At 45.0% G+C, this 16397-nt stretch overlaps 1 protein-coding gene across 1 annotated transcript in view; it reads right to left on the reverse strand.

The window, feature by feature from the left end:
- IQSEC3 (IQ motif and Sec7 domain ArfGEF 3) overlaps nt 1-16397 on the reverse strand; it is a 224071-nt gene that overhangs the window by 101893 nt on the left and 105781 nt on the right. Inside the window, exon 2 of the mRNA XM_084811717.1 lies at nt 12646-12726. Coding sequence (XP_084667843.1) covers nt 12646-12726 — 81 coding nt within the window. The remainder of the gene's footprint in view (nt 1-12645; nt 12727-16397) is intronic.

The raw sequence follows: 16397 nt of genomic DNA on the forward strand, positions 1-16397 counted from the left end.
GGCCATTGAAGAACATCCCACTTCTTTGCCTTCAGAAACTTGGGTAGCTTTTGGGTAGCTTTGGGTAGCTTTTGCTGAATGTTTTGGGTCTTTATCCATCTGCAATATGAAGCGGCATCCTATCAGTCTGGCAGCATCTGGCTGAATCTAAGCAGAAAGTATAGCCCTATACACTTCAGAATTCATCCTGCTGCTTTTATCAGCAGTCAGGTCATCAATAAACACCAGTGCCCCGGTTCCATTGGTGGCCATACATGCCCATGCCATAACACTGCCTCCACCATGTTTGACAGATGATGTGGTATGCTTTGGATCATGAACTGTTCCTTTCCTTCTCCACACTTTTCTCTTCCCTTCATTCTAGTACAAGTTAATCTTGGTTTCATCAGTCCAAAGAATCTTATTCCAGAACTGGGCAGGCTTTTTAGGTGTTTGCTGGCAAAGGCTAATCTGGCCTTTCGCTTCTTGAGCGTTAGTGGTTTGCACCTTGTTGTGAAGCCTCTGTATTTACATTGATAAAGCTGTCTCTTGACTGTAGATGTTGACTACCTCCTCAAGAGCGTTCTTGACCTGGCTAGATGTTGTGAAAGGGTTCCTCTTCACCATGAGCAGAATTCTGCAGTCATCCACTTTAGTGGTCTTCCGTGGTCTTCCAGGCCTTTTGCTGTTGCTGAGCTTGCCAGTTAATTCCTTCTTTTTCAGGATGTTCCAAACTGTTATGTTGGCCACTCCCACTGTTTTTGCTATCTCTCTGATGGGTTTATGTTGCTTCCTCAGCCTAATGATGGCCTCCTTCACTCGCATAGAACCTCTTTGGACCTCATGTTGGGAGTTCTAGTGAACAGCTACCAAATGCAAATGTAACAGTCAGAACCACCTCCAGGCCTTTTATCTGCTTGATTGGTCATGGGGTACCCAGGAAACAGGCCACCCTTGGCCATGCAGCTGCTTGTCAGCCATTTGTTCCATTACTTATGAGCCCCCAACGATGGGTGTGTGTGTATGCCAGTGGCTGTACTTCCTGAATGGTTAGTGCCCCACTTTTGTCAAACCTCTTCAATTACAGCTGAAGGTCCTGACTTCGCTCCCATCTGGGTGTGTTTCCTTTCAACTTCAGTGTACAGAGGCCAACTGCCAAAACAGTTATCCTTGTTCCAATATTTCTAGCCCTGACTGTGTATATCTATGCTGCACACATAGGGCTGAACCTGGATTTAATCATCCCTACACTACATCCACTGAAATCAATGGGACTTGAATTAGTCATGACTAGCTTATGTCCCATTCATTTCAATGTCTCTATTCTCAGCATGACTAAATCGGGATCCAAGCCAATATATATTAGCTTTATACTGTCTTGATTTCCCCCAAATAATTCAGTGAAGTGCCGAACATTCTCAGGACCCTTCCCCCTCTTGCAGAAATACAGTTTCCAAGTTTTCTGGGACAGACGAAATGGCTATTAAACCAATTTAAAGCTTTTGGCAGTTGTGCTGCCAGGTAATTTTAGACCCTGAACTTAATTATCTGGGGGGGGGGTGCTTTTAGATGGCCAGGTGAATTACTTCAGTTAAGAAGCATACAACCAACATTTCTCTTTCCCCCTCCCACTGCCACTCCGTGCTTTACAACTGCTTCTACATTCCTAATAAGTTAGAAGAACAACAACAAAATTGTTTGCCAACCCTGATTTTTAAAAAAACAAAAACAAAACACCACTCTGAGCATGTGCAGCTTCACATTTTAAACACACTTAAATCTAGTGGAGGCTGGTGCCTCCAATGTCAGTTGGACAGTAAATCCACTCCGGGTTTCAGGAGCTATCCAAGCACCTTGGGTAGCTCCTTTAGAGTTCTGACTGGTTCTGACTGAAACCCGGAGCAGATTCACCACCCTCCTGACGTCGGAGCTACCAGCCTCCACCGCTTAAATCATAGCACCATCATGACTACAGGAATAAAATGGAGCTTGCTTCTGCACCTGCTATTCCCTAAGTGGTCATTTGGTGGGGCCCTGAGTGTGGGACCCTTGACTTTGGCCCCAAAGTCCAGCTCTTGCTGCACCACTGCCTGGGGCATCGATGTGCTCGGAGATTAAGATAAGGCATTTGACAATCCTGTTGCAGAGGAAATCACTTGATGTTACACAAGCACCTGCTAATCTGTGAGCCGTTCACTTGGCATATCTGTGCGTGTGCCCCCCCCCCCCAGCGCTGCTAAGAACCTTGCAGTTTCAGCAAGTCACGGTGTGTGGTAGATTTGCCCCGACCACACAGCCCCGGTAGGAGGAGGAGGAGGAGCCAACAGCCCACCCACCCAGCTGCTGAGGCCTCTGAGTCCCTTGAAGAGACAAGAGTCACTTCTCTGTTTATACTCCATATTAGTCCCTATTCTATTTAATCGGCTTAGACTGATGAGGTGAGGCAGCGGTAGGGATCAGCCGGGCCATTTAATTAAAGGATTGTGGCTCAGCCTTGTAGTTTGGGGGCTCGTGTAAATGAGCTGCAAGTACATTATTTAATCCACTGCGCAGAGAAGAGCCAAGGCATCAGTGAAGAAAACTCTAATTAAAACTAGATGGCGGGCAATTATTAGCAGCATCACTTCTGACAGGCTCACTCATTTACCCCCTCCCCCCTCCAAAAAAAAGCCTGATCAGGAAAAGGAAAGCGTAAAGGGGGAAGAATTCAGCGAGGGTTACGTAATGTAAGATGCATCAGCAATGGCTGGGGAAGCGAGGGAGGGGAGGTGGAAGGAAGAGAGGAGCAGGTCTCCAAAGCAGGGCTCAGGCTCATCAGGAAAGCCAGCTTGAGGCTGCTAGAAATATGGCAGCCACAGCATGACTTCTGTAGAGCTAATTCTAAAGACCTGATTGGCCCCAAGTGAGACGATTTGGCAGACTGCCTGATCAGAAAGTCAGGGTGGCTCATTTAAGTCCCAATCGGCCTCGCTAGTTACCAAATAATTGCAGGTGCCATTTTTTATTTTAGTTATGCTAGTTCAGCCTTCCCCAACCTGGTGCCCTCCAGATGACTTTGAGTAAAGGCCCCATCATCCCCAGCCAGGATTTGCTGGCTGGGGATGATGGGGCTATAGTCCAACCCATCTGGAGGGTACCAGGTTGCGGAAGGCTGAACTTGTTATTCTTTGAAAAAGAGGTCACAGAAAGCTTGCACATGCGACTCTTTCCAAGTAATATTAAACAAGTGTCATTGCACCTGTCCACAAGTGTTGATGCTAGATTTTGAGGAGCCAATGGGAGGGCTGGGGTGGGGCAGGGAGAGGAGAGGAGAGGAGAGAGAGGGGGGGAGAGAGGGGGGGAGAGAGAGAGATGTAAAAAATTAAAATACAGAATGCTCTGTAGGTTGAATGTCTCAAGATGCAGGGCTTGCTAAAGACATAAAGAGCAGCCTGGCTGGATCAGACCAAAGGGCCGTCTAGTTCAGTATCCTGTTTCCCACAGTAGCCAAAAAGATGCTTCTGGGAAGCCTGGAGGCAGAACATGGAGGCAACCACCCTGACCACCAACTGGTAGAACCTGAAATTTGCATGTCATCGCCGTGATTAGCAACCATTGAGAGACCGCTTTCCTCCATGCTAAAACCAACAGGCATATCGCTTAATAAGAAACACCCCATCCAGCTGTGCCTGCAAGCAGGGTTTCATGTGCACAACCCAAGCAGGTGCAATGCACATCTTGTTGTGTACAGTGTGATGCCCATGCGGATTGCACTGGATTGGCTTAACACAGATGGAGAGGCAAATTCACATTCAGGGCTGAGGATGTATGGAAATTTTATTTCAGTTCATTTTTTTATCAGTATTTACCCAGTTCACACCTTTCGGACCAAATACAGTCTCAGACGCAATCTGCAGTTGAACTACATACATTTCTGAGCTTGCAGTGTGATTCATGGACCAAAAAAAATGTGTACAATAGCATGCGTACATTTGAAAAATGTGTACTCTTGAAAAACGTGCACAAATACACTTTAATCAATGGGAGAAGAACGTGTACATTTCAAAGATGTGCACAATTGATGCATATGTTTGGAAAAATATGCATGAAAATACAGACTAGACTGCTTTTCATGCAGAACCCCCCCCCCCCCCAAAGCTCACAATCTGAAACAAGACTTGAGCTGGAATTCAAGATGGAATTTGGAGAACTTTGGCAAGCTCATGTTTTGCTAGTCGCACATCCCTAATCGGGGCCAGTTACTTTTGTGCCTCACTAGTTGTATGTAACTAGAGTTGGATCAGGGACATAGTGCCAGGGAAGGTGCAATGGTGTCTGAAGCAGCTTTATTGCTACCTGTGCACACCTGTTTCTTCATATTTGTTCATGGCTTACTGCTATCATGGTCTCTTCCATGATGGTGTGGATATAATCGATACAGGTTGTATCCACTGTTAGTCCTACTTAGAGTAGACCCAGTGAAATGAATGGGAAAGAAGGTTGCCATGACTAAGTCCCCTTCATTTCAATGAATCTACAATGGGATTAACATTGGATACAACCCTAAAATTGTGAGTAGAAAGCTGGAAAGACCCTGGATTTGAGTCTCTCCTCAACTATGAACTCCTTAGGTGGCCTTATGCGAGCTGCTATCCCTCAGTGCTCCCTCCCATGCAATATGGGGAGAATAATAGTACCCTACCTTACAGAGTTGTTGTAAGGTTTACTGAACTAGTGTCTGTGAAGTGCTTTGAATGCTTATGAAAGTGCTGTATAAATGCTAAATATTATTTTAAATGATACAACAGATATTGGACATAGACCAGAGAATGATTGACTTTATACCTTTGATTTGAAATGGCCCTATAGATGCTTTTAAAAAATCTGGAAGACATTTGCAGACAATTTATTCCATTCCCACTCCCCACCCAGCATCTCCCCAGGCATCTCTCCTTGGCCATGGTTGAACATTGCTGTGGTGCTGGTGTTATCCATGGTTGATGGTTTCTTCTTAACCTAGATTTCAGTCCTGGTTGAGAGGGACGTCAAAGCGGTCTTAGCTATGGTTGATGATGATACCACTGTGGTGCTTGGCCATAGTCAGGGAGACGGAATAGGTTCATACCTGGGTAGGAGGAGGTTGTCACATTCTGAGGTTACCTGAGGCTCGCAGTAGAAACCAATGACATCTAACAGGGACAAATCTGAACAAAGGGAGTCCAGTCTAGGTAGAACAGTAAAGTCTAGGCAGGTGAAGTTGTGTCAGGTAAGTAGAATCCAGTCAACAGGTAGAGCAGACTAAGTAAAAGCCCACTTGTGTAAAGGGTAGCTGAAACAGGACCATGGACAGATAGCTCAGAGTGAGTTTTGCTGGCTTCTGCTTTCTGTCACTAAAACCATAGGAGGATATTGTCTTAGCAGCAAGCTCAAACCAACTGAAGCCTTATGTAGGCAGCCATGATCTGTAGTATGGTCAGCTCCACCCCATCTGGAGGAGATGGCTGGACTATTGAAGGCTTCTTGCCTGATTTTGTCGTTTCAGACTTCTGCAAGGCTAGGGAGATGGAGGTTCTGCCAGGGGTTCATCCTCTGACTCAGAGGATGTTGGCAGGACCGTGTCTTCTGGCTGAGGGGGGGTGGGGTGCTGAATATAGTGAGATTGACTGCCATTCCTCTAGAAGAGCAGTCTGATCCTCAGAGTCTTCTCCTGTACTCTGGAAAGGCCGATGGATGGATGGGAGTCATGACAGAGCTGCCAGAAAGGACCAGCACTGTCTGAAGCACTGTGAAATGTTAGTAGTGGGTCTGTCAGGAATGAATCTGAGCATGTGGAGATATCTAGCAGCTCAGATTCAGAACGAGAACGGACAACAGGGGGAGGCTCCCTTCCTAGTGAGCTCATATATGGCAGGGCCTTCTTCTCAAGACTTGGCTCACAGATGGCTCAGCCTCAACACACACACCCTTTCCTCTTCCATGAGAACCCAGGTTTCGGGGGAGGAGGAGAGTGAGGGGCGCGACTTGAAGGATGCTAGGGTCCATTGCAGAGCGAAGTGGGAAAAGTTAGAGGCAGAGCTCAGACGCTCCACCAGGTTGGCTATGCATGCAAGCCTACATAGGAGGGAGCTACTGTAAGGGAGGGGCATCCCTCCTAAGCTAGTCTGGCAGAGAAGTTCTTGTTCAGACTGCTGGCAACTTCTCTAACTTCCACTTCGGCTCCTCTATTGATATTCATAATTGCGTAGAGCAGCTGTCTTCATTGTAGTCTGAGAGTTTCCTAGAATTTGCATTTGTAAGGAAGCTAGTCCTTTACTAATAAAGTAGTGAGCCTGAAGCCTGGGATCCTGGAGTGTATTGACTGCGAAGCGAGGACGAAGGAAGGAACGTGACATCTGCAATGCATGCATGCATCTATCACAACTAAGTCTTTTAACGTGAGGAATCCCAAAGGAGTCCTTCCCTGAATCTTGCCTCTCTTCTCCAAGAAAGACACATACATTAGAGATCCTTATCACAATGGACACATTAGTCACTAACATAGCTTGGTGCCATAATCCATAAGATTTCTGATGACAAAACAGATACTTTTAGAATGCACACTGCAATAATGTTATTGCATTCACCACAATATTATGGAAAAACTTGCTATCAAGTGGACAGATTTGGCATGTCAAGTAGAAGTTCAGGTCTGACAGGTGTCCTGTCTAGCTTGGCTCAAGGTCCCCAGGGGAGCCAATCTGAAGCAGTTGCACCTACTAGACAGGCAAGGCAGTGTCAAGTCTGATAAAGCAGGTCAGAACAGGCATAGTCTGCCAGGATGCTGGAGAGATCGATGCTGGCTGGCACTCACTCAGCAAGAGCTCTTGTCTCAGCAATGTGCAGAGGTCTTCTGAGGTTTTATGAAGGCTAGCTGGTCTGGGCCTGCTATTTACCCGTCCTCTCTGAGGAGCCACCTCATTGCCTAATTCTGCAGCTGTTGGCTCCTCCAGCATGGGGGTAGTGACAACTGTATCAGGGAGTTCCCTCTGAGTCTGAAGGATCCAGTAAAGCCATGACCTCTGGCCTGGAAGGTCCTGGGTTGACAGGAAGTGGCTCACTGGATGATGCCTCCTACACCTTGGAGTCCTGGTCTGAGTCAGAGGGGGGAATCAAGGCCAGAAAACATGACAGGAGGAGAGTTTCTACAAAGGCATGTGAGTTTGAGAATGGGTGAGATGGGCAGGCAAGAGAACCCAGTTTTCCGTCTTTGTCTGTGGAGAGCCACATCTTCCACGTAGAGGGAATTAGTTACTGTTAGAGCATCTCAGCTTGTTAACTACCATCAAGGTGCTGAGTAGGGAGTTATGCAGTTAGGCAGTTGCCTCATATAATAACTCCTCCAGATCCCCAGCGAGAGCCCTCAATGCAAATTACTCAGGGTGGGGGTGTTTACAAGAAATGTTGTAATTAAAATCAAATTTCCTTCATTCCCTCAGTTTCATAGCAAATGCAACATGGCTTTCACAGTGTGCTTCCTCAAAGGGAAGGGGTTTTAATTACAAGAACACTTGTAGTTGCTTCCTCAAGGGTTCTCTCCACCCCTCTCTGTCCCTACATACCCATTCCACCCCCAGGGAGATGTGCACTATTGAAGAAATGGAATCAGCACAGCACATAAGAACCAGCGATCATCATCAGTGATTCCAGGATTAGTGCACGGAAGAGTGTGGAAAACCGATGTCTCGAGCCCTTCAGAACTTGCACCAGATTAAGAATTCCCAGCATGGGTGCTATGACCACCCACGGAGGCTGTAAAAACTGGAAATTCAGTGAGTTCCGAAGGCTAGTCAGAAGTAAGAAAGTGGGGATGCAACAGAACATTGCAGTGTGCATTGCTCTTGTCCAGTGTTCCAGCCAGGCACAGACTTTTCCAGGATACTCCATTCCTTTTTCTGCCCCCACTCCCAGTTTTTCCATTTCCTCCATGTTCTGTGGCCACTGAACAAGCTCAGTCATCACTGGGCTGTTTGAGGGTCCCCACCCTGTTACAATTTTTTTCTAAACATTTTTTGCACTTCTGCAAACTTTAGTATTCCTACAAGCCTGCAGACAGCTCGCTCTTGTGTGTTGATGGTGCTGTTTTGGCTACATAAGGAACGTGACATAAGAAAAAGAGCTTGCTATTGGCCAGTGTGATGTAATGGTTAGAGTGTTGGACTGGGACTGGGGAGAGTCAGGCTGAAGCCCCCACTCGGCCATGAAGCTCACTGGGTGACTTTCGCCCAGTCACTGACACTCAGACTAACCTACCTCACAGGGTTGTTTTGAGCATAGCATGAAGAGCAGGAAGAGGATCGTGTACACCACCTTGAGCTTCATGGAGGAAAGGTGGGATGTAAGTGTAAATAATAATAATAATATAAAAATAATAAATATAAAAGCAATATAGGGTTGGATATAGAGCTGCTATGAAAGGTATAAAAGGAGTCATGTGCATGTGTCTAAGAGGACTGATTCATGTCACTGTATTTGTGCGGGGGAAATGGATGCTTGTTAAAGCATCCCGAAGTGTGGTAGGACTGCAACTACCATGTCCTAATAATAATTTGTTTTCTAGTGCAATTGGGATGCAGTAACTTTTCATCTTACCATCTAGTGCAGCCTTCCCCAACCTGTTGCCCTCCAGATGTTGTGGACTTCAAATCCCATCAGCATCAGCCATCATGGCCAATGGTCAGGAATGCTGGGAGTTGTTATCCAAAAATCTGGAGGGTACCAGGTGGGGGAAGGCTGATCTAGGAGCTCTAACGTAACACCACTATCACGTTAATATTAAGGAGGAAAGTCATCTTGTGGTAACTCTTCTCCCTCTGACATTACCTAGGGAGGGGGAGAGAGAGGTGTGCAGGGAGACAGTGACAAGATCAGCATGCATGGGACAACCTCATTCCTCCAAATGATTACTCCAAAAGATTCAGGGCATATTTACGTTACAAACATTACATTTTATACCTCTTCAATTGTCATGGCTTTCACCAAAGAATATGGGATACTGTTGTTTGGTTAGGTGCTGAGGGAATTCTCTTATTGCAGCATCTCCCCTGAAACTCTCAGAGTTTCACATACTGATGGATCAGTGCTATAGACATTCTCTATGCTTGACTAATAGAAAGTACTATTGGTCTAGAGCTAGTTGGGGGAATTCACAGGAAAATCCTCAGAAAATGAATTGCAGTTAACGGAGGCTTGGAGAATGGTGGTCCTTACTGTCCGTGAGTGCTGCTCCTTGTCTGTATCGGAGAGTTCATTTAGATTAGCATATTCACATCTGGAGCTTTGGCACAATACTTTGAAATTAAAACAAATATCTGTGATAATCTGCAGGAAGAATATCTGTTTTCATTGTCAAACCCAGCTAAGTGCCAGTACGGTAAAGAAGCCAACTAGGCATGCAAATTCAACGTAATGCCCCATAGCAAGTGAATTAACATGGTGCAGGGTATTTTTTTTAATAATAATTAAAATCCTTATGTAGACAAACTTTTGATATGTATGCATAAAGATAGGAACCAAAGTGACATATTCAGCACAGGAAAGTCAGGAAGCTCATCCAAGGGTTGTGGAAAAAAGAAAAGAAAAAGGCTGGTCTTAATCTTGCTGGGGTCCTAAGTAGAGCTGACCTAAAGATCAATGTGGGGTGGTAACAAAAGGTTTCCCAAAGACATTCCACTCCCCATCCAAATTTTTCACTGCCACTGCCTGTTCATATAATCCTGACAGTGACGGCTATCACTCTCTCTGCTGTTGCTGAGTACCTTCCCCCCACACACAAAAAGTTCCTTCCATTCCTTCCTACCCAAAGAAGGAAGTATTCCTTCATTCTTCTGCCTTCACTCTGATGGTGTCAGTCCTGCTTCTTGCCTTCACTCTGGCATCTTCTGGGTAGGAAAGTTCCTTTCTTCCCTCACTCCAACTTGCTGCTAGTTGCCCTCACTCTGATTTGGCTTCAGAACAAGTGCCATTCTGAGAGCAAAACAATGGCATGGGTGGGACTGGGAGGGAGGAACGGTGCCCAGCCGTAGGAAGAGGGAATGCTGCTGATGTCAAGTAGAGTGAACACTACCCAGTTCATATTCCCTCCCAAATAGCAAAGCCAAGGAAGGCATTTTGTCTCCACTCTAAGTTAATTATTAAAATTGTGCCACCTAGTTTCTGTTCTCCTCTCCATAACACTGAAGCTCCTGCCCATTCCTTTTCAACCATTTAATCTAGCCCTGTAATTTTTCAACCACCTATGGGGACTCTTGCATTACCTTCATGCCCAATGAGCCACTAACGTCCTAGCAAGTTGTTCTGTTCACCTTTTTCCAGAAGGGCATTTAGTAGTGCTTGACTTCTGTGTACCGGGATTTAAGCTTCCAGGAAGTTCTGAACTGGAAGAATGTCAGGTAGTGATTTAGCTTGTGTAGCATCACCAAGTTCTGGCCACAAGATAACTGGCCATACCCACAAAGGATCCTCTTGCATAACAATTTTGTTGTTCAGTCATTAAGTCGTGTCTGACTCTTCGTGACCCCATGGACCATAGCACGCCAGGCCTTCCTGTCCTCTGCTCTCTCCCGGGGTGTGCTCAAGTTCATATTCATTGCATTGGTGATGCTATCTAGCCATTTCATCCTCTGCCGTCCCCTTCTCCTTTTGCCTTCAATCTTTCCCAGCATCAGGGTCTTTTCCAGAGAGTTTTCTCTTCGCATTAGGTGGCCAAAATATTTGAGCTTCAGCTTCAGTATCTGTCCTTCCAATGAGCACTCAGGGTTGATTTCCTTTAGGATTGATTTGACCTCCTTGCAGTCCAGAGGACTCGTAAGAGTCTTTTCCAGCACCACAGTTCGAAAGCATCAATTCTTCGGCGCTCAGCCTTCCTTATAGTCCAGCTCTCACAGCCATACATTGCTACTGGGAAAACCATAGCTTTGATTATACGAACTGTTGTCGGCAAGGTGATGTCTCTGCTTCTTACTATGCTGCCTAGGTTTGCCATAGCTTTCCTCCCAAGGAGCAAGCGTCTTTTAATTTCATGGCTACAGTCAGTGATCTTGGAGCCCAAGAAAATAAAATCTGTCACTGTGCATAACAATAGGCCAGAGCAAATCAAGTGACAAGGCCTGACACTATAAAACACTTCTGGGTCAGGTTTGCTATGACATCAAGAGAGTTTGCTCCTGTTCCCCAACATAGTCTTCCATGGGGATGTTGGGGAAATCTGCAACAGATTCAAATAAGTTTGGATTTCTATGAATGCAACCTGTGGATTCTGCAGCACATGGTTTTTTCTAAGTCATGTGGATTCCGGAGACTTGCGGATGAGTTTTTACTGGGGGGGATTTGCACAAATTTGCACTTGCGCTAATGGGCATTGGCACAAGTGCACACTTGCACAAATGGAACGAAATTCTCATACATCCCCCAAAACAATCCGATTACATTAATGAGCGGATGATGGAATGAAAGACACCTGACAACCTGTGAAAGACAGTCGGAATGGATTTAACAAAATCCATACATCCCTGTTCAACCCGCTGCCAACCATGTCTTATTCCAGGGCCTTTTCCCCTTCCCTCCAATTTGGTCTGGTATAAGAATGGACAGACTCATGTCCATCTGTCCCTGCTGGGCACTCACGTAAATGGTCCATCGTAAATGGACCATTTACACCTGTAATGTTGCATAAATGGCCCCTTTACAGCCATCATTTATGCAACATTACTTTTATGAAAACCCCAAGCTGCCATTGTTTTGCAAAATGGCAGCTCAGCAAGGGGATGGGCGGCCACTGAACGCTCACAGACTGCATGGCACTCGGCAAACGGCTCAGTAAGCATGTGGTGGCTTGGCAAGCAGGGTCCGGGAGGCTGAGGGGGGGTGGAGTCCACCAGACTCCATCCTGCTCTTGGACTCCCACGGCATCCCTAGTCTGGTATGAACTGCTGCTGTTTACCAATCCATATTTTGCATGCAGACCTTGGACATGCTAGACTCCTTGTCTGCCTCTCCCACTGCTGCTAGTATTATCCCTAAAACTAAGCTGAAAGATCTTTTGAGAACCTTCTCTGTTTGAGCCCAGGGTTTGGGATGCGGTTTCATAAAGCCATATTTTCCTGCTCACTTTTTCACATCTTCTACCACCTGTTCATGTGATCCTGGCAGTGGTGACATTTATGCTCCTCATTGGCATTAAGCCAAATCTGAGTGAGGACATGAGCTTCCTGCTCTCACTCTGTCATGTTCTGCATAGGAAGTGTGGAGGAAATTACACCGGGCAGCAGCAGACAGTGCAAACGCCACCAATGTTAAATGGGCTGTACGCTTCACCCCTGTTTATGCTCCTCAAATTGCTGAAACAGGTAACAAAGTTGTGGGACATGTTGGCTCATCATTAGATATCCCTCTTTCAGTTCCTCCTGGCCCTTCCATGTTTCTCTACCAACAGCCCCTCTATTCCACCAATCTTATGGTGGAGCAAAAAAGAGGGACACCCCACCACACCACCCCAGCCAACTACGCTCACTTCTTGATACAACCACTCCCAGGGGTTAGATTGTGAGTGAAATGAAGCCTGAATGTTTTGTGTGTGCAAGTCAAAGCAGAGAAGGTAAGGGAGAGAGGAAAAAAGGAATGAGCAGGGCATGAACTGACAAATTTTCCCACCTTGGAGAAGAGTCTGCAGATGAAGGCTTCTGCTCTGCATCAGCTGCTGGGCAGCAGAACTGGTGTAAAACAGTCTCATTCCTGTAACAGAAGACAAACAGTGGCAGGTGAGAGTTCGGCTCACTCACTGGCAAGCTAAGGGAGTCATATCTTCTTGGCCATGTCCATTCCTGGCCACTGATTCCTACTGGTGTTGTCGGTCCTTTAAGAGATAAAGGAAAGCTTGGATTACAAAAAAGGAAACCTTGGCACCATGCCAAGCCATCAGCAGTCTAGCATGGGAAGAGGACCCAAATGGTCTGCAGAGCACATGATGCATTAATTGCAAGACTGTACCACCTCAGATATGCACGGGGGGGGGGGACTCATGTTTGAGTTCTCCTCCATGTTAAGATCTCTCCAGTAATTCAAGGAGAATGCTTAGCTAGAAGTCTCCTTCTTCTAACTTTATAAGCATTTTGTTTCTAATTAATCTTTTATTGTGAATTTTTACAAAACAAAACAAAGTGAAAACATTACAAAACTTAAAAAAATAAAATAAAAATACAACAACAATTTCAAAATCCTCAGTTTCTAACATTACAATATTCAAGAAAAAAAGTGTGTGTGGGAGGTTACACATAAACTTCAGTAAAAGCAGACCAAATATCTGCATATAAGTCCATTTGCAAGTTACGCCTATATACCACTCTTTCAAATGTTGCTAGTGTTGTTAAGTCTTCAGTCCCTTGTGTTATAGGCGGTGAGCTTTTATTCTTCCAATATTGTAGTATCAGGGCTTTAGCAACCAAAAGGGCACGAAAAATCCAGTTACGGTGACCATGTGTTACATTCCAAGAAGCAGGTAGGTAATTTAAAAGAAATTTACATCACTAAATATTAAAGAGCTTTCTAATACAAAATGTATCTGTACAATAACTTCCTCCCAAAAAGAGGCGGCCATTGGGCATTTCCAAAACATATGAATAAAAGAAGAATTGATTGCATCACATCTCCAACAACTAGCCGAATTTGACAAGCGTTTACCAAAAAGACATTGTGGCATCCAATAGACCCGAAACAAGAGCTTTTGCTGAATATGGCGTGACCGAAGATCCATTGAAACATCTGATACAGACGCCAAAACGGCAGTCCGTTGATTAAACAAAATAGCACGTTCCAATTCCCTGTTCCATTCCTGTTGTAAACCACTTGTGTCATATTTATTCATTGATAATAAATATTTATAAACATGAATCGTAGGTCAATACATCTGATCAGCTTCAATAAGTATTTCCAATAGCGAAGGAGACTCCGAGGCAGTAAAAGCAGCAGGACTGAATCTAGATACCAACAAATGTTTCAGCTGCAAATACTGCCATTCCGCTGAAGCCAGCAGATCAAACTGATCTCGCAAAGTTGAAAATACCAAAAACTCATCATCAACCCCTAATAATTGATCTAAAGTAAAGATCATCTTCCCCTTCATGGATCACTGCCTTGTTGTGGTGAAGGGGCTTGCGTAACTCAGTGAAGCCATAAGCTATGCCGTGCAGGGCCACCCAAGACGGACAGGTCATGATGGAGAGTTCTGACAAAATGTGGTCCACTGGAGAAGGAAATGGCAACCCACTCCAGTATTCTTGCCAAGAAAACCCCATGGAACATATCACAAGGCTAAAAGATATGATGCCAGAAGATGAGCCCCTCAGGTCGGAAGGTGTCCAATATACTACTGGGGAAGAGCAGAGGGAATTTCCAAGTAGCAGCAGAAAGAGTGAAGCAGCTGGGCCAAAGCCAAAAGGACACTCAGCTGTGGATGTGTCTGGCGGTGAAAAGAAAGTCCAATGCTGTAAAGAACAATATTGTTTAGGAACCTGGAATGTCAGATCCATGAATCAAGGTAAGCTGGAGGTGGTCAAACGTGAGATGGCAAGATTGAACATCGACATCTTGGGAATCAGCAAACTAAAATGGACAAGCATGGGCGAATTTAATTCAGGTGACCATCATATCTACTACTGTGGGCAAGAATCCCTTAGAAGAAATGGAGTAGCACTCATAGTCAATAAAAGGGTGGGAAAAGCAGTACTGGGGTACAATCTCAAAAACAATAGAATGATCTCAGTATGAATCCAAGGCAAACCATTCAACGTCACAGTAATTCAAGTCTATGCCCCAACCAATGAGGCTGAAGAAGCTGAGGTTGATCAGTTCTATGAAGACCTACAACACCTTCTAGAACTAACACCAAAAAAAGATGTCCTCTTCATCATAGGGGATTGCAGGAAGTCAAGAAATCACCAGGGTAACAGGCAGGCATGGCCTTGGTGTACAAAATGAAGCAGGACAAAGGCTAATAGAGTTTTGCCAAGAGAACACGCTGATCATAGCAAACACTCTTTTCCAACAGCACAAGAGGCAACTCTACACATGGACATCACCAGATAGTCAATATCGAAATCAGATTGATTATGTACTTTACAGCCAAAGATGGAGAAGCTCCATGCAGTCAGCAAAAACAAGATTTGGAGCTGACTGTGGCTCAGATCATGAGCTGCTTCTTACAAAATTTCAGCTTAAATTGAAGAACGTAGGGAAAACCACTAAACCATTCACGTATGACCTAAATCATATCCCTTATGAATATACAATGGAGCTGACGAATAGATTTAAGGGATTAGACCGAATAGACAGAGTGCCTGAGGAACTATTGACGGAGGTCCGTAACGTTGTTCAGGAGGCAGCAACGAAATCCATCCCAAAGAAAAAGAAATGCAAGAAAGCCAAGTGGCTGTCTGATGAGGCTTTACAAGTAGCTGAGGAAAGAAGAGAAGCAAAAAGCAAGGGAGAAAGGGGAAGATATATCCAACTGAATGCAGAGTTCCACAGAATAGCAAGGAGAGACAAGAAGGCCTTGTTAAATGAACAATGCAAAGAAATCAAGGAAAACAATAGAATCTGAAAGACTAGAGATCTTTTCAAGAAAATTGGAGATCTCAAAGGAATGTTTTGTGCACAGATGGGCATGATAAAGGTCAAAGAAGGCAGGGACCTAACAGAAGCAGATGAGATTAAGAAGAGGTGGAAAGAATACACAGAAGAACTATACAGGAAAGATCTTAATGTCCCTGATAGCCATGATAGTGCCCTCACTGAACTTGAGCCGGACATCCTAGAGACTACAGAGTGAAATCAAGTGGGCCTTAGGAAGCATTAGTAACAACAAAGCTAGCGGAGATGACAGTATTCCAACTGAGCTATTTAAAATCCTAAAAGATGATGCTGTTAAAGTGCTGCACTCAATATGCCAACAAATTTGGAACACTCAACAGTGGCCACAAGACTGGAAAAGGTCAGTTTACATTCCAATTCCAAAGAAGGGCAATGCCAAAGAGTGTTCAAACTACTGTACAATTGCGCTCATTTCACATGCCAGAAAGGTTATGCTCAAAATCCTACAAGCTAGGCTTCAGCAGCATGCGAACCAAGAACTACCGGAAGTACAATCGGGGTTTCGAAGAGGCAGAGGAACTAGAGATCAAATCGCCAACATTCACTGGATCATGGAGAAAGCAAGAGCATTCTAGAAAAACATCTCTTTCTGCTTCATTGACTACGCTAAAGCCTTTGATTGTGTGGATCACAACAAAGTGTGGCAAATTCTTAAAGAGATGGGAGTACCAGACCTGTCTTCTGAGAAACCTGTACAAGGGTCAAGAAGCAACAGAAAGAACCGGACATGGAACAACCCATTGGTTCAAAATTGGGAA

Source organism: Heloderma suspectum, chromosome 7 (assembly GCF_057233095.1).
Source record: "Heloderma suspectum isolate Gila_16-S chromosome 7, 16-S_ref, whole genome shotgun sequence".
Taxonomy (NCBI): Eukaryota; Metazoa; Chordata; class Lepidosauria; order Squamata; family Helodermatidae; genus Heloderma; species Heloderma suspectum.